This window comes from Amblyomma americanum, chromosome 1 (assembly GCF_052857255.1).
Source record: "Amblyomma americanum isolate KBUSLIRL-KWMA chromosome 1, ASM5285725v1, whole genome shotgun sequence".
Lineage (NCBI taxonomy): Eukaryota > Metazoa > Arthropoda > Arachnida > Ixodida > Ixodidae > Amblyomma > Amblyomma americanum.
This window is the reverse complement of record NC_135497.1, coordinates 317,546,497-317,568,894: the sequence shown is the minus strand read 5'-3', so window position 1 is coordinate 317,568,894 and position 22,398 is coordinate 317,546,497. Positions and strand designations below refer to the sequence as shown.

Below are 22,398 nucleotides of genomic sequence, written 5' to 3'. Positions count from 1 at the left end.
TCCACAAAGGTTCTACTCTTAGTGATATGCCTTTGCTTTCACTGCACTATTTAATTACTGTAAATGCAGAGTGCAGAACGCCCTTTTACACATGTAAGCACACACACATGCACACAATGAAAAATGAGACACATACCTTCTTGAATTCAGACGCACAGTCAGCATATTCACGTACCAGGTTGAAAACTGATCTCTTTTTGACATTGTGGTCTATGCATTTTGAGACCACTGACTCTTGTGAACTTGAACACTTGAAATCACCTTGACAAATAGAAAAAAAAATACATCCTTAAGATTTGTGAGTCACAAAATATCTCGTGTAATTGCACTTGCAGGACTGCCTGAGAGCCCTGCCATGATGGCTCAGTGGGTAGGGTTCTTGGCTGCTAAGCCCGAGGATGCAAGTTCAATCCCAGCTGCGGTGGGCACAATTCCGACACGCAAGGTACCTGTGTACTATGCGATGTCAGTACACCTTCAAGAATCCCAGGTGATAGAAACTACTCCGGAGCCCTCCACTATGGCGTCCGTCATAGCCCATGTCGCTCTGGGACAATACAATACATTACTATACAATACTATACAATGCAAGACTGCCTCACAAATTCCTTGTTGATTATGACGATTTTTAAGAGTTTGAATGTTGGCCAATTACAATGCGCTTCAGCCAAACAGAAATTCTTTTAATCTGGGCCTTGGCTGCACACAAAATTATTTTGCCCAGGATCTCTAATTAGCTCCATTAAAGATACCATTTCTGCAGCTTGCAAGACCGCTGAAGGTGGCCAAAATATTGCCACAGGTCCTTCTTCAACTGTCCAGGCTAACAGTGTTAGTGTTAGCATATAAACTTGAATTTTAAGAAAGCTTACAGAGTTCTCCCTATTATAATGCCCATTTCTATGCTGCAGAGAAAAGGCAAAAATTTTGCTACAAAGCCCACCTGACAGGATACAACACAGGGTTGAATTTGTAAGCTAACAAAACGGCAAGGAAAACTGAAGATTCCTCAGCCAAAAAAGAAAGATAGCAGTCTCTATTAATAAATAACAATAAAATAGATGAAAGGTTTAAGAAAGCATCAAATTAAAGCCTAAGAAAGAAGAATGAGCTATCATTGATGGATGACTGCAATACAAAAGTACAGAAGAATGTAAGCAGACAGGCAAGTGGAAAATGTGGCACAGGCTCTAAGAATAGCATGAGTAGAATCTGTGGGAAAAAGTAATGTAGGAATCGTGTTTGTATTCTTACACAACTGTAAAGAGAGAAAATGGGTGTAAAAAAGCCCTAACACAGAGGCTAAAAATAACTATTCATACTGTGTGCCAGTCCTGGCACCATGCAGAACATGAGGGTGTTAGCCAAAGGGAGCTGCAGTGACCACAGTATCACAAGTCCAGAATGCACCTAGTTTAAAAAGAGAACAAAGAACATTTGCCCAGAGAAACAATTCTGCCAGATATCAATGAAATTAATTTGCAGCAGTTGCTAGGTTTATTGGGGTTTTACGTCCCAAAGCGACCAAGGCTATGAGGGACAATTTGCAGCAGTTCAGGCTTTTGCTTGATATTGTACTTTAACCAAGGAAGCAGATTGTAGAGGCCATGCATGGAAACCTTGCCAATAATTACACTGCATCCGGGTAGGAGAAAGGGCAACCAGCAAGAACACTAACAAACTATCCCAGCAAGACAGGGACCCTAGTTAGAAATGGTATGTGGTACGTGGAGATAAAATGTCCTGCAGCGATACATAGGCCATGAGGGATGTTCTAGTGGAGGGCTTTGAATTAATTCAGACCACTTTGGGTTCTTTAAGGTGCACCAATCACACACAGCACGTGGGCATTTTCGTATATCACTTCCATTGAAATACAGCCACCACCACCAGGATCAAAATTCCGACTTGGGCAGCTGAATGACAAAGCCACTGAGCCACCATGGCAGGTCTTAGCAATAAATTCCACAAGGCCCCCAGGAGCAAGAAGCAACTATAAAATAACTGCCAAACATGATCAACAAGGTGAAGGTAAGCAACATCGGGAAGCGTAGCATGGGGATAATTGAAGATGCAAAAGAGCATAAAAACTATGAGACAAGCAAGGTGCAAACTAGGCAAAGGCAGAAACCAGGAGCACACGGTAAATGGCACAGATGGAGATATCATTAGCAATTTAGATCAGGTAGTTGAAGTAGCGGAAGAATTCTGCACTGGCTGCACTGGATGTAATCACAGTGCACCAGGGCAGCAGAATAAGATCAAAGTGACTCCAGACCCCTTAAGGACAGAAATGCAACCAGAAAGCTTGCAACACTCCAATCCTGATGAACTCATACAACAAACATGGAAGAATGCTAAAAAAATCTAAAAGAGGTACTTGTTAGCTTGGTGTCTATCGTGAACAAGGCATGTAATAAAGTAACTGCCATTAGAATCACGGCAGCATTAAACTAAAGGCAACCCAGGGAGGAGGCAAGCGTTAGAAAGAGTGTATTCAATAACAGATTACAATCATGGCATTAATAAAATTACAGAAATTTTTAAAACATTGTCATCAGCCTGAATACGCACATTGTAGGACAAAGGCCTCTCCTATATCTCTCCAATTAACCCTGTACTGTGCCAGCTGCGGCCACCTCATCCTCGTAAACTCTTAATCTCATCCACCAACCAAACTTTCTGCCGCCCCCTACTACACTCTCCTTCTCTTGGTGTCCAGTGTAGAGTAGAGGTTATGCATGAAAACCTTCCCAGTATAATTACATTGCATCCAGGTAAGAGAACGGGCCACCAGCAAGAACACTAACAAATTATCCCAGGAAGACAGGGACCCTTGTAAGAAATGGTATGTGGAGATAAAACGTCTTGAAGTGATACATAGGCTATGAGGATGATGACTGTTAACAACCATCAGTTATCCTGCCTTCGCATTACACGCCCTGCCCAAGCCCATTTTTTTTTTTATTTCTGCTAGGATGCCAATAACATGCATTAGTTCCCTCAACCACTCTGCCCTATTCCTGCCTCTTAATGTTACACCTATCATTTTCCTTTACATAGCTCGCTGCGTTGTCCACAACACCAGCCCCCCGAAAATTGGTATTGCATGCAGTTTACCCGGTTCGCTCGTGCTGGCGGTCACTTTCCCAGACGAACAGCTGCAACAGCAAACTGCCGGGAACCACTGGCATGTGTCGAAGTCCGAAACTACCGAACCATTTGCTGTTCAGTTTGCCGCTCGTCAGCCAAGCCGCTTGCGAGAACGTCGTTTTATTGCCCTTTATGTCCATTCCCCCCCCCCTGGCTTTGCAATTGTATAAATTTTTTGGCCAGCAAGGGGTGCGAGTTGGGGAGGTCAATGTATAGGCAGCAATATACGGCATATATTGCACGTTATGACCTCTGTAGACCTTTAAGGACATGTTCGCGAAATCTCCGCCTAATTTGCACGCCTCCTTTTTGGAGCGTTAATTTAAAAAAAAAGTGCACATATTACATGAGTAAATACAGCATATCACCAAATAACTCGTTAAAACTGCATTTTTGGCATGTAGTGCTGTGAGTATGCTCAGTACATCAGTACATCAGTGTAGAGAGTGCTGTCCTTGATGCTCTTGCTTATTCTTTTCTCCACAACAACCACGACAGCGTGACACTCAGCTGTAAATATTGACACACACTGTGGAAGTCACTGCTTTTTTTTCCAGTTACCTGCACTACTGTGCTTCAAACATAAACTAGGTTTTTGAACCATCTAGTCTATCAAACTAAGTGTAGCTATCATTTTTTTGTTTTAGCGCAGGATATTATTGTATGATATGTTTTGGTGGGGTTGGTTGCTAATTGAATTGAGTAATGAGTGAGAGTGCTAACTGTAGGAAAACTACACCAAACAGGCAGTTTGTCAAGACTTTGCACAAAATCAGGCAATGTGTGCAGCATATCCCTACAAACTGCAATAACAGCGGCCTTGCTGCTCAGGGTTTATTGGTGAATATAATACTGGAAGGACAAGCTGTAATGATTGGACGGAAAAGGTGTTTTGTTCGGTATCTTACTCTACGAGTGTATGCACTGTGTGGTAGTATCTTCTAGTGAAGGCTCGTTTGCTTCCACATAAAAGCTGTTAACAGGGTATGCTCTGTACACACAATAAATGCGCAGACCTAGATTATGTACTGGGTCTGACTGTTTAAGTACAAAGGCCTTGCTCAGCCATTTTTTCAATCTGATATTCATAACACAATCAAAAAATTTTGTAAGACAACTCGTAAGGACTGTGCACCTGCAACTACAAGGAAAACCTAGTGGCTTGCCGGTTTTCAGAAATGGTAAGCTTTTTTCCAAGCCTCGGGTATTTTTCTAGATTCCATATTTTATTAAAAAATTTCAAAAGTGGCTCTACAGCGGGCTTAGAGAGCTGGCCAGCATTTCATAACGTATTTCGTCTGACCCTGGTGCAGTCTGCTTACAACAGACAATACTCTATGAATTTCTTGATGATGGACTATATAATAATAATTCATTATTATATGATTCATAAGTATTATCCTTTGTTGACAGCTTTTGCCTTTCGGCCATGTTTTTGTGCCTTCGAAATGAATGATACTGTGTAATGTGAACTAGAAACTCTGGAAAAATGTTCACCTAATATGTCCGCCTATTCATCTCTACTTGTTTGCACACCAGGGCCTGTCAAAGTTGAGATGTGAAGTGGGAGTAGTTGCGTTAAGTTTATGAACCTCCTCCCACATTTTTTTCAATGTGATTGAACTCTTTATGGATGCTACATAACTTTGCCAAGATGTTTTTTCAGCAATGCGATGTATATATAGGGCCCTTCATTCTTGAGTAGAACCCGATTTTGCCCGATTCTTGCGCCCCGAACACATCTCTTAAAGGGGCTCTGAAAGGGGATCTAATAAAGTTGACGTATGCCTGTGATGTTAAAGGATGCTGCTGCGTGCGATTCCTTCTCCTCATCACTTTTTGCTTGCTGAAAGGTCTGCGCTCCTCCGCTGGCCCCACCGCCACGGGCGGAGCTTCCTGACCCGCCGAAGCTATGCCACTTATTGGCCGCGGCTATGGTAGCAGCGTGACGTCGGAAAGAATCTAACAAACAGGCATCTCTGAACGCGTATATGAAGAAGCAGTGCAATGGAGGGTGCGAGCATAAAAAAGTCACCGGAAAGGCCTGGCAACTTTAGCGTGTGATTGTGGGTTCTCTGCTGCATGTAGAAGCTCAGGTGTTCATGACAACATAATGTTCTGACTGAGCAAGTTGATGTGCTCTCCTTTGAAGGTGTTTCAGAGCCCCTTTAAAAATCGGGTTGAATTGGGTTTTTTCCTGAAAACGAGCCTTGTAGACGGTGTTAGCTTTCCAGTACACAAAGCTGGACATCGCAAGAAAAATTTTCGGATGACTAGTTTGTATTCCAGAGAGGCGTCTTCGGTTAACTGGAGATCTTAAACCTCGTTTAACGCTTGTTTTCATGAGGCAGATGAATTCATGGATAAGTCCGTAAAGGGCAATTTAGAAGCAAGAGGCCAAAACATGGCTACCGACCAGATGACTTATCGGAGTCGCTGTATTAAGTGCTATCCATGCTAATGACACCCTGATCCAAGGACCTTGCCCATTTAAAATGGCTGCTCTGATGTTGAATGGTTTCGTAATATACAAATAGAATCAGGTCGGTCTTGCTCAGATGCAGCAGTGCTCCGCAGCAGATTGCTAACATACTTGAAGAAATATTTTTAATAGATTAGGAAAAAAAATCTTAATTGTTGAACAACTTTTCAGTTGAACCCACAATTTTCATGTTTATGAAAGAATGAGCAAAAAAATATGGCAAGTCTAGCAGATAGACGCACTGTAACTTACCTGGAAAAACCCAAAATACGAGAATTTTTTTGAATAACTGGATTTGTACCAAATTTGAGCTCAAAAAATATCGCCAGATTTTTACCCCCTGAATTTCGGAAAAAATAAAACATGAAAACGAAGGGCTCTATGTATATAGCACGCTCTAGCTCTCATTTTTTTTAGTTTGTTGGCTATAGATCTACAAAACACACCCCAGGCTCTTTTTTTCTTTCTTTTTGCTTCCTGGCATTCTCGCATCCACCACACTTTGTGGCTCTGCCCTACCACTCCTGAGGGCTGAGGAATAGCTAGGTATGTGGGAGGAATGATATAGGTCATGAACATTTCACTGAGTTAGTCAACGCTAAGCATATCTGACAATATTTTGCTTAGACTGGCGTTTGCTCGAAACAGTGGCCAATCAGCTAGGTGGAGATTTCAACAGCATGGTCCACTTATGGCGATTTATGACGAGTATAATAGCTGATCATCACAGGAAGGTGATCACTTGCACAGGGGTTGTCAAGAACACCCCCTATAAAATCAGTAAACACAGAGGGTGAACTAAAAGGCAGATCTATACAGCTCATTTTCCTGACCTGAGAGAGCAGTACGCATATTTGCTGGTATTGAGCAGGCAGACATTATTTCACAGAATCGTATCCTCTAAAACACAGCCTCTAGTATGAGCTTGTTCACTTCCCCAAAAACACGAGTGGGCATTAAAGTCTCCAACTACCTGCCAAAGAAGAAACAGTTTATAAGTAATAAAATGCTAGTAGTAGCAAGGGCCAAAAGGTCTGTCTAGGCCAAAAGGTCACGGCAGATTGAACCATGAGAAAAAGAAATGAAAAGCTGAAGAATATGGGTTGGAGTACACTGTCTCTAAAAGAAAGAATAAACAAGCATATCCTGGAGCTCACTGAAGGGGCTGAAATATGGAGGGAAATGAGAAACTTAAAATGAGACTAAAAGCAGTGCAGCAAATGATGGAAAAGAAAATGATAGGAGAAATGAAAGAGGCAGAAAATAGCAGCAAAGATTGGAGAACAAACAACTTAATAGTACCCCAGCTCAAATTAAGATTAAAAATTAACTGAAAGGAACACCTTGAACAGAACCGATAACCAATGGTTTCTTAGAGCAACATAGAGCATATCTAGGGAAGGAAAATTTTGGCTGCAGCAAAAAGTCAGCTAGGCAGATGAGATTAAAAGTTGCTGGGACAGGGTGGTCATAACTGCCATTAGATATGGCTAATTGGAGATTAATGGAAGAGGTCTTTCTCCTGCAGGAGACAACCTTCACATGGTAATGTTGGTGGAAAAGATGATAATTAACCAGAGTTCTAATACAGACCCATCTGCTTTAGCAGCTTTGATTTTTGCTTCAGGAGTTCTTCTGCTAGAAGAATGCGTATTTCAGCCTTGAATTCCTGAGAAAAAAAGAATGTTTACTCTAATCAGCATCTTTATTTCTAAAGTCTCCAGAAACTGAACTTAATAGAAATGGAAACAAAATCAACTTGCCTCTTTAACTTCAGGCTGACTTTGTACTTTCGAAACACTTCCACTATGAGATTCAGCAATCAAATCTTGTGCCTTCAGTCCTTCGAACTGTTCAGTAAACTGGAATGAAAGAGTGCATTTAGCATCGGAAGACTGAAGCCCTTGTTACATGCTTGCATAATCCACAGCCTGAGGGAATAAAATTACACAAAAAAAAGCCTGGAAGGCCAACGTTATTCGAATACCTTTATTAAAAAAAATACTGACCATACAAACTAACATGCTATAACTAGAAACATAGGCTTGAAGGTTCCTATAATGCACACTTGAAGCAACCTGAGAAAGTGTCAATAATATTTGAAATGTATGTAAGGAGAAAGACAACACTTGTGAAAATTACTGCGGCAACACAAGCACCATATACTTCTCCAGAAGGAGTTTTACAACACAGTATAAGAAAAAAGACTTCTGCAAACATTCCAGACATTCACCAAGACAGTTACTGCAGTAGAGAGTCGGCCTCACTCAAGTAGATATGTAGTCATGCAAACTTAGCAATGCTGAGGTGAATGAACAAGGCAACGAAAGACGTGACACTGCACGAGTGTTACGATCTTTCAACTTCAGCAAAGGCTCAGGATGATCATTCAGACATAACTATTCATACTGACTCAAATCCTATTGTCTTTTAAAAGCGAAAACAGACTTTTAAAACAAAGTTCATGTGGCAAACAATGTTACAGCTTTCTGCTTTGCAATTGGCTCCTGTCTGCCACTGCTTCCAGACTCGTGGATGATAGGTACCAATGTCTGGCTGGTCCAGATGCTGGTAGCTGGCACATTTCTAAAGCGAAAGCTTTATTGGCTGCAAACTCGCGATATTTCACCGTGGCGGTACTCCATGGTGGCACGTGATGTCAGAACGCGCCTCGTTGCGGAAGGTTACTGTGCTTCGCGCGCTCGCCGCGCGTTCTGGCATGAAGCCACACCGTGCCGCTCACCGCCGCCGTTTGGTAGGACATGACACCGCATTCCTCGTCATTGCGCTCGCCTCCGCTCGCTTCGACAGCTGCGTCGCATGTGTGACAAGATATCACAGGATTGAAAAGGAGAGCTGGCGTGCGCCGCAACCACAGCTGAGGCGACAGTATGGACGGCGAAATTTCTGATAAGCTGGAGAAGGCCTGGAATCGACCGCGGAACGAGACGAAGAGGAAAGGAATCACCCAGGAAGCAGGTGAACAGCGTGCCGAACGACTGGCTAAACGCCGCCGTCAATATGCCGCCACGAGACAGGCACGTTTAACGTCCGGTGTCTCGACCGCTAGCAGCAGCGATAGCAGCTGGAGGAGAGACCTGGGTCCTGCTTCACTGAAGAGGGCCCGTGATGAACGATGGAATGCGAACAAAAGACTTCAGCGGCGGGCTCAAGAAACCGAAGAATAATATGCCGCTAGCCTAGAGAATAAGCGTAAGAGTGACGCGACCCCGTCAATCTTTGGATAGCCTCGGTGCTGAAATCAAACATGGGCCTACAGGTCATACTGGACGTTTATGCCTGTGCTTCATACGTTGTGGATTATGTAAACAAGGCCAACCGGGGAGTTTCACACTTGCTTTCGCTACATATATCCTAGCATAGCCGAGCTAAGCCGCTGCCATTCTTCAATATCAGCCCATGAGGAAAGCCGTCGGGTACACTTCATCATTTGTTTATCAAATTCATTTCATGTGTGGTCGACCTTAATGGGAAAAAGAGCCCAAGAAATTGACTGCTCCTGCAAGCCGTTTGGCTTCTTTATGGTGCCATCAGCTTAACTGCTAGCACCAGGGACTCATTTCAAGGAAAGCAACAATCTTTCTTTATCTGGCTGCACCAAGCCTTAGCCAGTACAAGCACGCGACAAATATGGCTTGCTGTTGGGCTGGTTGGTTTGCCTAACTTTCAAGAACGAGCTCAGAGAACACCACAGACAACAACCAGGACAAACCGGACACAGGTGTTAACCATCTATTTCATCCTTCCTATTCTTGTATGTGGAGTTTTCTGTGCTGACACTTGAAAGACACTGTAGGTAGGGGGTCATAATTCTGACACTGTTCCTATCACATCTTAATCAGCACAAAAAAAATTAGTAAACCAACCGCATGTAGAAAACAAAGGTTCTCAGTGGGCAGCAGGCAACATTCTGGGGTGACGTTTTGGGGTATTTATAGTCTCAATTAAGCTCCAATTACATGTCACCCATCCTCACACTCTCTACTACCACCAGCACCCAAAAATTTTTATCTCATGTCCCAACAGTAATAAACCGGCACAGTTTGCAGGAGGGCCTGGCTGTCTTGGAGTCTGCCAGGCTCATAAGAAAAAGTTGCGAATGATGCACTTTGGACCCACATAAAATTCACTGCCTTAGTGGCAAACAGCTGAGTACTTCGAAACTCAAAGTTAATTTCTTGGAATGCATAACCATGGCATAACAAATCATAAAGGAACTTTGAAACAGGACATTTCTTATATAGGGCACTGGTGACCCATGCTTAAGCACAGTAAGGAAAGAGTTAATAACGACCATGTCATGGCATGGTCAGTCTACACCTCTGACATGTGAGACTACTCTCTGTAGCTGAAAAGAACCTGTAATTAACTTGCAATCAAAATCTTCTTGTCCATTCATATTTTATTAAAAAGTAGTTAAACAGTTAAAGGACAGATACAAAGCAATTGCTGCTCAGAACTTGTGTTTAAATGACTTTCCAAATTCTCATTAGCGAATAACTACACCAACAATCCTGCCATACAGGGTGACTACAAGAGACATCAAATTTAGGAAGCTTCCTGATCTGGTACCTCTGTTACAGAGCGAAACGAAATGTAAAGTTAATGTTGCTCACCTCCTTTGCAGTGCCTTCCATACATGGCTGCAGATTCTCATTGCTGCAAAAAGACTTCCCGATGTCTGTCCAAGTATTTTTCACAAGCAAAGCTCGAAGATGTCTTTCTCGTGCAGCCAAACCATCGGCTTTTGCCTTTTAAAGATAAATAATAAAGGCATTTCAGGACACACAATAAAGGCATTTGTAACGTTTAAAAACTGGATCAAGTCCCCAACAGGCAAAGTATTTTGCAAGTGATTTGTCGTGCTTCCCACGTGTAGTCTCATCACTGACACTATGATGCCTTTCACCCTAGCTGATATGCTGCTGTGTTTATACAATTAGTGTCACATTCGAAAAGTGAGAGCCTGAATTATGCTTAACTAGCCACCTTGCAAGTGCTTTCCATTTGTGCACACAGTGAAATAACGCACAACCAACATATTTATGGTAACTGGCTCAACACTGATGGAAAATGACTTTCAACAACAAGTCATCAAATTTTAATCAACTTGCCTAATGCATTTGGCCAAGGAGATACAAGCATTTTTGGAGGCTATCTGAATCTGCTAAGGAAGGCTGGATCTGAAGAAGGACGGGGGAGTACAAGTTCCTCACACAGTATCGGATTATGTCAACCTCTGCCCCAAGTATGATACCTGTATTCTCCTCCTCGTTAGGATTACAGTACACATCTGTAAGCTTACAAGGATTACACAGAGATACTAAGATACTCTGCACAGATACCAAGTTATCAGATTTGTTTCAAAACATACTGCTTCCATTTTTATCCACCCTTACAGCATCAAACGTGTTAGCTAGCCATGCTTTAAGCACCTAAGAAAAGGTGGAATGGCGAGGGCAGTAATTCTGTACAGAAACAAAAAGTAAATCAAGAAAAATCTTACAGATAATGCTACAAACAATAAGCCAGAATCTTGTGTTCAGGCTATGAACTCACTCTAGATCCAGTTATGCAAAGAAAAGGTTCACTGAGGCTTTTGATTATTTTTAAAACCTCCACATAAATGCTCCCCATATATCCCTTTCAAGCTGGTTTCCTTTTATGAATGAGAGGTGAGAGTTCCACTTGCCATAGTGTGCAGCCAACTTTCCAGCAGTTTGCAGCTTTCTGAATGTGCATTTGGACTCATTGGTCTTTCACTGACACACTGGCCCACATAATTAGTGAAATTGTCATTGCAGTGCAGTGAATATTGCACACCATGACCCCTTCCAAACTGCATTCCACAAATCTATATGTATCTCCACATCACAAAAATTACCAATCAGTATCCTCACATACTGTGTTATCACTCACTCACACAGGTCTCTAACGAAATGCCGACACCAAATTCTGGTTGTGTGCTGTTTCTATGCAATGATCTGCAAGACATTATTAGACAAATCACCATGTAGAATTTGCCTGCACCCATTAAATAACTCATAATTCAATTTATTTCTCATGCTGTTTTGGTTTCAACAGCTGAATAGCAGCTGCGACATCAACTTGGACTTCAGGAAAAGTGGGGCACAAAAAAAACTGTGATACAATCCCTGTCTGTTCATTTGTTATCATTCCAGCTTTTGGGGCAGGCTAGTGCAAGAGTTGGGCTGAATTAAAATGATGAAGCAGCAATTATATTGCACTTTTTATACTTCATGTGACATGAAGTCTTGACTGCCATCATACGGCTGTCGAAATCAAAATGTGACAGAAGTAGTCATATTTTCTGGATGTAAGTGAATTCCATGCAGTGATTCATGTATACTAATGTCTTTAGCTTCAACTTCAAGGGTGCAGAAAAAAGCACCACATGAAATCTTGTGCTGCTACTGCGAACCTTTCTTCTGTGACTTGATTTTTCACAAATACATTCCAGCTCAAACTTCTGAATAATTCACAGACACTAAATTTCATGACATGGATAAAGATGGTTCATAGGTGCTGGCACCACTGGTGGTGAACTTGTAAGCCAGTATGATGAAGCTTCCAAAATACCAAGGCATACATATTTCTCAATGCCTGTGGATATGAAATTAAAACAGGTTACACCTGAGCAGGCACTGTATGGGCATGTCTGCAAAGCCCTTTTGATAACTATAGACTCAGACTTTTGTGATTTAAAAGATTTCAAGGACAAAAATTGTGCTGTAATAATGTGAGAAACTACTGAATGCATCTCTTATCAAATTCAGACTGATCCCAAAGGAAGTGAAAATTGTCTGTGGAACCAATTTTTCAAAAAATGCAGGCTGTGCACAAAAATCTTGAAAATCCTGTCAATGCGAAGTTTGTTACTTACTGTATCTTTACTAACATAGCAAACAAAGTGATGCAACTACCAGCCCAGCTAGATCCTTACTTTTGATTCCTGATGCTTCATATGTAGGCCTTTCATTTCCGGGTATTTTTTCCAGAATTTAGGGGCATAAAACTGGGAGATACTTTTCTTTGCTTAAATTTAGGTACAAATGAAGTTCAGCAAAAATTTCCCTAATATTCGTTTTTCCAGGTCCTTTTTCTGCAGCAAAATACAGTATACTATAAGCGCTCGTTTTTGTGCATGACACAAACTACCCTATTTTTTGCTCAATATTTCACAAACAACATTTACAGGTTGCACAGAAAAAAACTGTTTATCAAATTAGATTTTTTCTCATATATTACGATTATTTCATCGCATAGACTGTCAATCACCTACATAGCAGTTCACGTGCATGCAACACCTGCCTGCCTTGCACCCAGCGAACACAGCCATTTAACATCATAGAGGCTTAAAGAAGAAAGAGCCCTGGTGCAAGACGTCATTAGCGTGGATAGGGTTTAATACAAGATGCCAAGACGCCTGGGCAGTACCTATGTTTTGGCCTCTCACTTCTAAAAGTTACTTTTCAAACATTTCCTCAAGAATAACAAGCACTAAGAAAGGTCTAAGATCTCCAGTTTAACAAACACTCCTCTTGTATAGACCGTTTACAGAGAGCAGTTTGCTCTCTCCACGGCAGGCGGCGCCACTAGGACGGCCGCCACTTCTGGCCTTCGGAGCCGTCGTTAGCAGCATCGGCGCGCCGTGCGGAACGCTGCTGCGCTTCTTGTATATGAACGTCAAGTGACTCAAGCAATCTAGCTGTGATACGGATGTCATGCGTATTGATGAATTAATATCTAGAGCTGATGTCCCTATGGTCTAGTGTCGAAAAAATAGTTGCACTAGTTACATACGGCAAACTTCGCAACACAACTGCCGCCGTCTTTCGAAGAGCTGTCTTGCGACTTAATGACGCTTTCAGGGAGAACAGAAGGTTAATGTTAAACATCTCACAAATGCAATGCGTCAGTTTATTTCAGAGCCAGCAGTAGCTGCGGGAATGCCAGATCGAGCGTACATGCCTGTAACCTTTCTCATTTTCGACAAACAATGGTCTGATACATTGAACACGTTACAGTATTATTTGCCAATGCAGCTTAATACGCATTTAATGGCCGCATTTTATCTTCTCCCCTTTTATATGTTTTATTTTATCTTTTCCGCACCGCTCTCTTTCCGCCTTTATCTCCCAAATTCCCTTCTCCGTGCAGCGTAGCATGCCAGAGAGTTTGAAGCACTGGCTAAATTATGTTTTTTCATTAAGGATTTTTTTTCTGTATATAATCGGTGCTATTTTAGACCTTTGCAATAAGTGCTTCCTGGGCGTCGGCACAGTGCTCACTAAACTGTCGTGCCTACTTGGCGCTAGCACAGTGGAAGCGGCAACGGAGCTTTTCAGAAGTCCTCGGAGCAGGCGCTTTGACATCCAATACTCTCGCCCAGTGCAAAGCTCTACAGATGTACTGTAATGCACCGGAGAGAGGTGAAATTTATCAAGACATGTATATTTCCGCTTACTCCGGCAGGCTACATCTGCGGGTAATGAACTCCGGAGCACTTTTAAGTTTTACGTAATTAACAACAGCGCACGTCGAACGTCGCCGAGCTTCTGAACGGGCCCTTGAAAAATATGCATCTTCTTCTTTTGGAAGCCGGAATGTTAACGGAGGATAAAGTAAATACCTGGGCGATCGGCCGGCAGGCGATCACGCGCACGTTCGGTTGTAAGTCGTGTGCACAGTGCTGAGCAGCGAACGTTCTTAATAGCTGTGAACCCATATTCCTTCACTTAGAAAAAAACATCGGGCTCTAAAAAGCAAGCTTTCAGGCATTGTCCCGCTTTTAATCTGCAGTTCGACAGCAAGTTATGCGGTCCACAAATTGCGTTATACGGTGAATTGACTGAATAAATATGGACGCGCAGGTAGCTAATCGCCGTTTGGTGACACATTCGAACCGATGCGGGCGGTCTGAAGGAGACGAGTAAATTAGCTGTTTGAACCAAACGTTTTGCAGTACCAATACGTTCTATGAGCGCTCACACTAAGTTTTCGTGCCGCCCGACAGCTCGTTATTTACAGCGAGAGCCGCAGAAGCGTCTTGCAGCCGGGCACCAGCGCGCCGGCAGCCGTCGGAACGAGAAGGCCCGAAGGCCAGCGATGGCGAAATGGTCACGTGACCAAATATGGCGGCGCCCATGCTCCCGCGCTGTAAAGCGTCTATAAGCACAGAATATCTGTTAACTTTTGCGCAGTGTTTTCAGCTTTGTTCAGGAAAATGTATGTTCTCCATGCCCTTTCATATACCTATACTAACATCTTAATGAGCCCCTTTATTCCCTTTTCCTTTCCAGTGCATTTTCGGGGAGAAATCAGATTTAACCTGATTACTAAGAAATGTGTTCGGTGCGCAAGAATCGAATAAAGTCTGGTTTTACCCGAAAATGAAGGGCTCAATTCATATGTCACCTAAAGCAAAGATCACTTTTCGCCTTCAAAATTTTCACAATTGATCTAGGCATCCACAATACCCAACTCACATAGCTTGCTTCTGCAAACTTATGACTTTGTCATGGTCATATAATTTTACTACTACCTGCAACAGCCATGAGCTTAAAATTCTCTCAAACAGTTCTCCAGCCCTTTTGAACAAACTTTCAAGCACATGTTCACATCAACTGTCTAGTTTTGCTGCTTCAATCACTAAACTACATAAATCATAAGCATGCACCAAGAAGATTAAAGCTAATACCATTTTAAGCTTTTCCACCCGCAGTATATATATATATATATATATATATATATATATATATATATATATATATATATATATATATATATATATATATATATATATATATATATATATATATATATATATATATATATATAGTTTAGTAGAAAATTACACAGTTCATCCCAAGAATTAGCACCAAACTGCTCTCCGCCATATTCATACTTCATATACCTTCCTATTTTCTCTTGCAGCTAGAGGTGCCCACCGAGATGAGAGGCAATTACTGCGCAATTTCCTTTCCTCAAAAAACCAATTTTCAATTTGATCTATTTCCAAATATTGAAACTAAAGTGAACAGAAAGAGAAAGTCTAGCATTCACTGGGTAACATACCTTCCCCAGTTTACGGCGAGTATCATTAGTGACTAAATATTCTCCTCGCTCCTTCAGTTTCTCAAATAATTTCAGAAGTTCTGGGCGCTTCGCAAAGTCATCCTCAGACCAATCCTCCGTGGCAGCTGCAAGATAACACGAGAGCATTACTAAATTTAGCTTCAAGGCAAGCACAGTGTGGAAGCACACAACAAAATGCCAAGATAGCTGAAGGCCGCCTATAGGCTACAGGGGACTGCGTATGTCATTCGACATTATCATTGCGGCTGCGCGCCTACCCTTTCCTTTCAATCTTTTTTGTCCACTTCAGCTCGTATTTTCTTTCATTCGACATAAAAAGAGACATCCTAGTACATTTCACTTACTGCTCGATATCTTAGAATAAGCTCCATAGGTCAGATAAGGTTCACAGGAGCTTTCAGAGCTTCAGAGTATTTATGCAACACCAAAAAAAGAGACGACATCTGACACCCAAAGTGGGCATCCCAAGGTGGCGATCAAACGTGGGCATCTTGTAAACTATAGTAAGATACAACTCAAGAAATATGTTGAATATGTCCTTCAAAGAAAGCCCTACAGCTAATTGCGCAGACTTATTGTCGTCAACCACATTGCGCCTGTTATTGGTCTTGGCAGAAGCAAGGCAGTAGACCACGATGTGATGAGAGCATATCAACCCCCGAGGCATTAGCCGCTTAGTTCTAGAGTTGTATCTGACTGCTGTTCCATGCCGTATAACATTCTGCATGTCATCACGAGGCGCTTTTCCTCATTGAGCTGGGAGTATGTATGGAGTAGATGGTTTCACATATATATATTTCTAAAAAATTGTTATTATACTGTTTGCATACCTGGTGGCTGAACATAGAAACTTGTAGTAGCAATTGATGTTCTGCGTCCTTTTTAGTTACAGAACGACACCGTAATAGTAGCATACCTCAACCTTTAACATACATAGCTGTTGCACTGCATGAAATATGTCCTTCGAGGTGTCGGCTGCATTATTAATTTCTGAGCAACTACCAGTTCCAAACAAATACCTGTGAACAAGTACCAGTTCCATGCCGTATAACATTTTGCATGTCATCATCGAGGCGCTTTTTCTCATTGTGCTGGGAGTAAGTATGGAATAGATGGTTTCACACAATATCTATTTCTAAATAATTGTTATTATATTGCTTCCATACCTACCTCACCTCAAATAGGTGTTTATGTTTTAAAAACAAGGCACAACATCACTTTTATTACTTCGGTTTCAGTCCTCGGTAATGCTGCCATATCACGGACGTCACCAAATGCTTCAAGAGGGTAGAAATATAAATAGCGTACTTGAAAACGGTTTTCTGGAAAAGACAAATGCACCTAACGAGTAAAAAATGCACCAAGATGGCCAAAAGATGGTAAACAAAGTTTTCAATGCAAATTCACAAAAATTGTCCTCAGCATCACTTTAAAACGTACCAGAAAGCAAACAAGCCCACCAAACAAACAAAAATCCGATTTTCACATCCTAAGCAAACATAATCCGTATGTTCTCATTGTGCCCCTGGATGCACACATAAATATGCTATAAATGGATGAAGAATTGTTACCTTGCTGTTTGATGCAGGCAGTAGCACTAATTCCCATGCAGATATAATTCACAGCCCAATTTCAAATGGTTTCTTTATTTCTGAAATGCTAGTTAAAGCACTGTTGTTAATTTGATTACATGAAGAGTAGTCCTGGAACCCATGTCCAAAAAATGACCCCAGATTTACTGTGCTTTAAGCTGAGGTAGGGCAAAATAATCCTCTAAACAAATTTGATGTTTATTTTTCACAGTCAACGTCTAAACGCTGAATTAAAGAACCTCATTTCACCATCTACATCTGAAAAAGAAAGATCAGGCTTATTCGGATTAAAATTATTCACACAGCAGACACATGTCAAAATTATGAAAGCTAGTTACACATTATGGGTCGTTTACAACTTGTGTACATATTTCATTCTTCACATAGTCACAACAGCTGTTACTAATGTTATCACAATCATGCACTACACACAGATGTACAGCTAACAGTTCTTGATATGAATTACATGTGCTCACACTTGAGGAGAGTTTTTTTTTTTTCTTTGAGCATGCAGGTAAATGGGACAGTAGCATTTACTGATATCAAGTAATAAACCATGTCAGTATTCTCATATGTGCAATAAAGAGAAAAGCATTTAAATGTTTTGAATTTTGAGCAGTTGTTCAGAAATGAATACTGCAGCTGACACCTCGATAGATATCTTTCATCAGTGCAACAGCTATGTATGTTAAATGCTGAGGTATGCTACTATTACGCGATGCCGTTCTGTAACTAAAAAGGAACTACAACATCAGTTGTTACTACAGTTTCTATGTTCAGCCACTTGGCTTCTGCTACTGTAATATGTACCATACATGCATATATTTGTGATACCCTTGCAAGATGCACCCCCTGTGGCCTATGTGGTCACACTGTGTTGTTGTGGAAGAACTGGGGCTCTCTTTTGAGGCAATTTTCTGCTCAGATGATGCATCACTGGTGACCTTGCATGGGCGTGGTCACTTGGAGCAGTGGTGACAAACGAGAAAAAAAACAAGGTGCAACATAACACATTTTAGGTGGGTGCCAGAGGGAAGATACAAACCATCCAAAAAAAAAAAAATTAAATCTGTGCATACCCAGGCTCTGATGAACTGATTCCTTCAATTTGCATTTAAGGATGTGTAGGTTAGCAGAGAATGAACTGAGAAGGAGATGATTAATATGAATTAAAAGAGAGCCAGAATCTCCTGCCAATATTACCAGCAATGACCTTTTCCCTCCTTTATGAAAGGGAAGGATTGCAGCAGGCCCCCTTTCGATCCCATGTCTTGACCATGACAACAGTACTACGTACGGTTTCGCAGATGTGATGTTTGCTGTTGGGCCATTGTTCCACGTTTACAGGTTGGCAGCATTTATTGGGCCACAGTTTACTGAGGAAGCATTCGCTTTGCAACCGTACACACTGATGTCCTTATACGGGACAACGCTGCAGTTGACTATAGCGAAAGTGAAGCTACAAATACATGGAGCTGCATATGCATAGGCACTTTCTAGCAGCACACATCTTCAGCTTTCAAGCCCCCAGGGCACATGTCATGTTCACCAGAGATAAGTGACAAGCTGTGGCGCAGTTCAAACCATTTGCGGGGGGGGGGGGGGGGGGGGGAGAGAGAGGGACTGCTAACGACTGTGTCGAGTTTTGGAAGCATTATAGCGCAGATTTTGTTATCAAGATGAACACACATATGAAGCAGTCTGCTTCTTGTATGTACAAGCTACCTTCTTTATCGATCTAGACGTTTTCAATGTCCACAAAGCATAGAGTAAAAGCATACGCGTATTTCCTGGAGGCGCATGCACCTTTCAGCATGTGTTTAACGCAGCGTGCATTACCCATGGTGGCGCACAGAGAAGTCTGATAGAAAAGTGAACATTTCCAGTCCTAATCCAAAATCGCAACCATCCGTCTCAAGTTCTCTAACAAAAATCTAAAACGTTGGTGTCGAGAAAACCGACACTAACGATGCTAACGACAGGACAATTCGTTGGAGAAAGCTTACCTTTGATGGCGTCGCTCATCCTACGTTCCATTGCTCACCTGTGGAGAAGTAGCAATATACTCGGTAAACAGGCAAACAAAACAATCTGAGTTTTCGCAGCATCAAATCTTCCCTCGTTTACCGTTTCAAACATTGTCTTAAGGATCGAATTGGCTTTCGGTTCAAGGGCTCGCGACGGCTTTGTCCAGTTTCGGTTTCGGCCTTATCCTGTCATGTCTGCATCAAAATTTCAATATCATAGCCTTTCAGCCACCAACGTCACTATATGTTTAGCACTTGTCCGCTAGAATTGCTCTTACACACAATTTTTCCTTCCTTCATGTTGCACAGTAACAGCAAGAATGCGCTTTAATTTATGCCCCTCAGATATTGAGGAAGTTACGTCAAACTCCCAATTTCCTCGCACATGCATGCAGCACCGAGTAATTATTACCATTTTAGTGAATGATCGGCTTCACAGAGCTGAAAGGGGTTTCTGGGAAATACCTCAGCTGAATTATGTATTTCATATAGTATGGAGAGCAAGATAAGTGAATTTTTCCACATCGGTCAAAATTTAGCGAGATGTCACACGAACCATGCTCACATGGAGTATTGCGCACAGTCGTCCATACACCTGTCTTGAGCGCTCGAACGGCGCACTCTATTGGGCATTTATGACAATCGAAGGTGCGTACCCGACCCAATATAGCTTTTAAAGACATACGGAGTTAAACACAATCCATGGGAGTGTGCATTATAAGGTGCAGTATCGTAAATGGCGCTAGTGTACTCCACGGTGCGCGTGGCCATGATCAAGCTCCGCGAGAAACTCAGTCATCGAAGGCCTAACAAGCGCCTGTATGCGGATGACATTAAGCACTGGGTCGCTAAAGGAAGCGACTGCCAAATCGAAGAAACTTTGCAGACGGACAGAGAGCTGAAATGCTCGCCACAAATCTCAGAACCACTGCTGTCCCAACCGCCCCTGGAGGGGCACGAAGAATGAGAAACCGCAAATCTCCCTTACGGCCGGAAATCATTCAGTTAGTATTGGGACTGCTGATGCAGGCAAATGGACGCAACAGGGAAACAATCAGAATACTCTAAGGCTGCGCTCAGCAAACTATGAATCACATCAAGAGGACCATTCGGCACGTTCGAATGGCATCTGTGTCGAATGGCATTCGGACTCGACGGACTCCAGCAGTGCTATACGACACTTTCCAAACGAATCCGAAAGCTTAAGCTAGTTTTCAGTGCAACGACGTCGACGGCGGCGGTCACTGCGGTCACACTAATGCGACAACGACACTATCACTGTCAACAGCAGCATATTGTTGTAGCGGGACAAGTTTTTTACGCCAACGACACCTTAGAATCCAATGGGTGGACGATCAGCCTTCATGTCCTTGCAGCTCGGCGACTGAGCGAAAACACGCTGATGAGGCGACGGTGTGAATATATTCGCACTTCTACCTTGTCCACATTAGAAATAAGCGAAACGGACGGCTATATTTCACAAGTGTGTAAAGTTGGGCGAGTCGGTATTGATCGATGAGAAAAGGAGCGCGAAAACAAGACTCACTCACTCAGACAGAACACGAGCTATTTGCTAAACAAACAGAAAAAAAAGCCAGCAGCGATTATCGAAATGAGCAGCCACAGAGCCGAAAGCAGTCGCGCGGCTACGGGCGGGGCGAAGCGACGGCTATTGGTCGATTCGGGCTGTGTTTGCGTTTCGAAGGCGTTCCAAAATCTGGAATGTCTCCGCGGAGCCCCGTCGACTCGAATGTCATCTGAACCGAATGCCGTCGAAAACCTTTCGTGTAGCAGCGTAAGTTCGGCAGTCGAGTCGAATGACATGCGGTGAAAAGGCATTCGAAACGCCCGTGTAGCAGTGGTAAGGCTAGTCCAGGCCTGCGTAATAGGTAGGATCGCCTATGACGCCCCTACCTCAGTCTCAAGCACTGAGAGAGGCAGAAGAAAAATTAAAAATGGTTTTTGGGGAAAGTAAATAGAGGATAATTTTCTCACATCACGGCGGACACCTGGAATCGCGCCGTAAGGGAAGGGATAAAGGAGGGATTAAAGAAAGGAAGAGGTGCCGTAGTGGAGGGCTCCGGAATAATTTCGACCGCCTGGGGTCTTTAACGCGCACTGACATCGCACAGGACACGGGCGCCTTAGTGTTTCGCCTCCTTCGAAACGCGGCCGCCATGGTCACGTTCGAACCCGGGTACTCCGGATCCGTAGCCGAGCGCTGTAACCACTGAGCCACCGCGGCGGGTAGTTAACAAGCGCTGGGGCAGCCAGTCCACACGGCGAATGAAACACTAATGGACATAGGACTTCAGAATACGTTGGAGGAAATCATAAAAGCCTGCCTGGTGTCGCAGTGACGAAAGACTCGCGAGCAACCCTACCGGCAGACACGTTCTACCGAAGCTAGCGTTCGGCTACGAAGTACAGCAAGGCATCAAGTTCGACGTGGCGCGGAAGGTGAGGACCCGCCTCAAGATCCCCCCACTACCGAGGAACATGCATCCGGAACACCACAAAGAGCGGAGAGAGAAGAGAGCCGATGCTCTGGACAAACGCTTTAAAAACTCACACGACGTGGTCTCTGCGAATGCCACCGACTATTGTGCTGCCGAGGGATACTCGCGCCCGTGCTGGTATGGCGTCTAGATGATTAGGCTTGCCGACGGGTGGGGGAAGCACGTGCCCTTTTTTTCATGACGCAGCGGTGGCGCCACCGGAAATGAACATTGGTTTTTGAGGAAAGGAAGTGGCGCAGTAATTGTCTCACATATGTCGGCGGACACCGGGGTGGTGGTACACAACTTTATTGCCACAAATTGGAAGGGGTTAGTTATGGCCTGGGCGAGTCCAGCGTGGCCTTCAGTAGGCGGCGACCTCTTGAGCTCCCCTGATGAGGGCTAGTTGCGTTGTTTTTCTTGAACTGGCCAAGAACGTGTCCCATTCCTCCACCGAGGGAGCTGGCAAGAGCGTCGTCGTAGGGGATTGCTAGCGCATTCCCATA

General features: G+C 43.0%; 1 protein-coding gene across 5 annotated transcripts in view; it reads right to left on the bottom strand.

Annotated features, from left to right (window-relative positions):
- The window catches only part of LOC144115382 (uncharacterized), a 33,708-nt gene extending 11,659 nt beyond the window's left edge, over window positions 1–22,049 (bottom strand). Inside the window, exons 1-7 of one of the 5 annotated variants that reach the window (XM_077649752.1) lie at window positions 21,967–22,049; window positions 19,374–19,411; window positions 15,755–15,879; window positions 10,273–10,407; window positions 7,399–7,497; window positions 7,229–7,304; window positions 137–261 (exon numbers count right to left, since the gene is read on the bottom strand). In XM_077649752.1, the coding sequence (XP_077505878.1) occupies window positions 137–261; window positions 7,229–7,304; window positions 7,399–7,497; window positions 10,273–10,407; window positions 15,755–15,879; window positions 19,374–19,404 (591 nt within the window). In that variant the 5' untranslated portion in view covers window positions 19,405–19,411; window positions 21,967–22,049. Of the gene's footprint in view, window positions 1–136; window positions 262–7,228; window positions 7,305–7,398; window positions 7,498–10,272; window positions 10,408–15,754; window positions 15,880–16,945; window positions 17,098–18,201; window positions 18,330–19,373; window positions 19,514–21,966 lie in introns of those variants that run through there. The other 4 variants (XM_077649753.1, XM_077649754.1, XM_077649756.1 and 1 more) reach the window with 4 other exon arrangements.
- Between the last annotated feature and the right edge of the window lie 349 nt (window positions 22,050–22,398).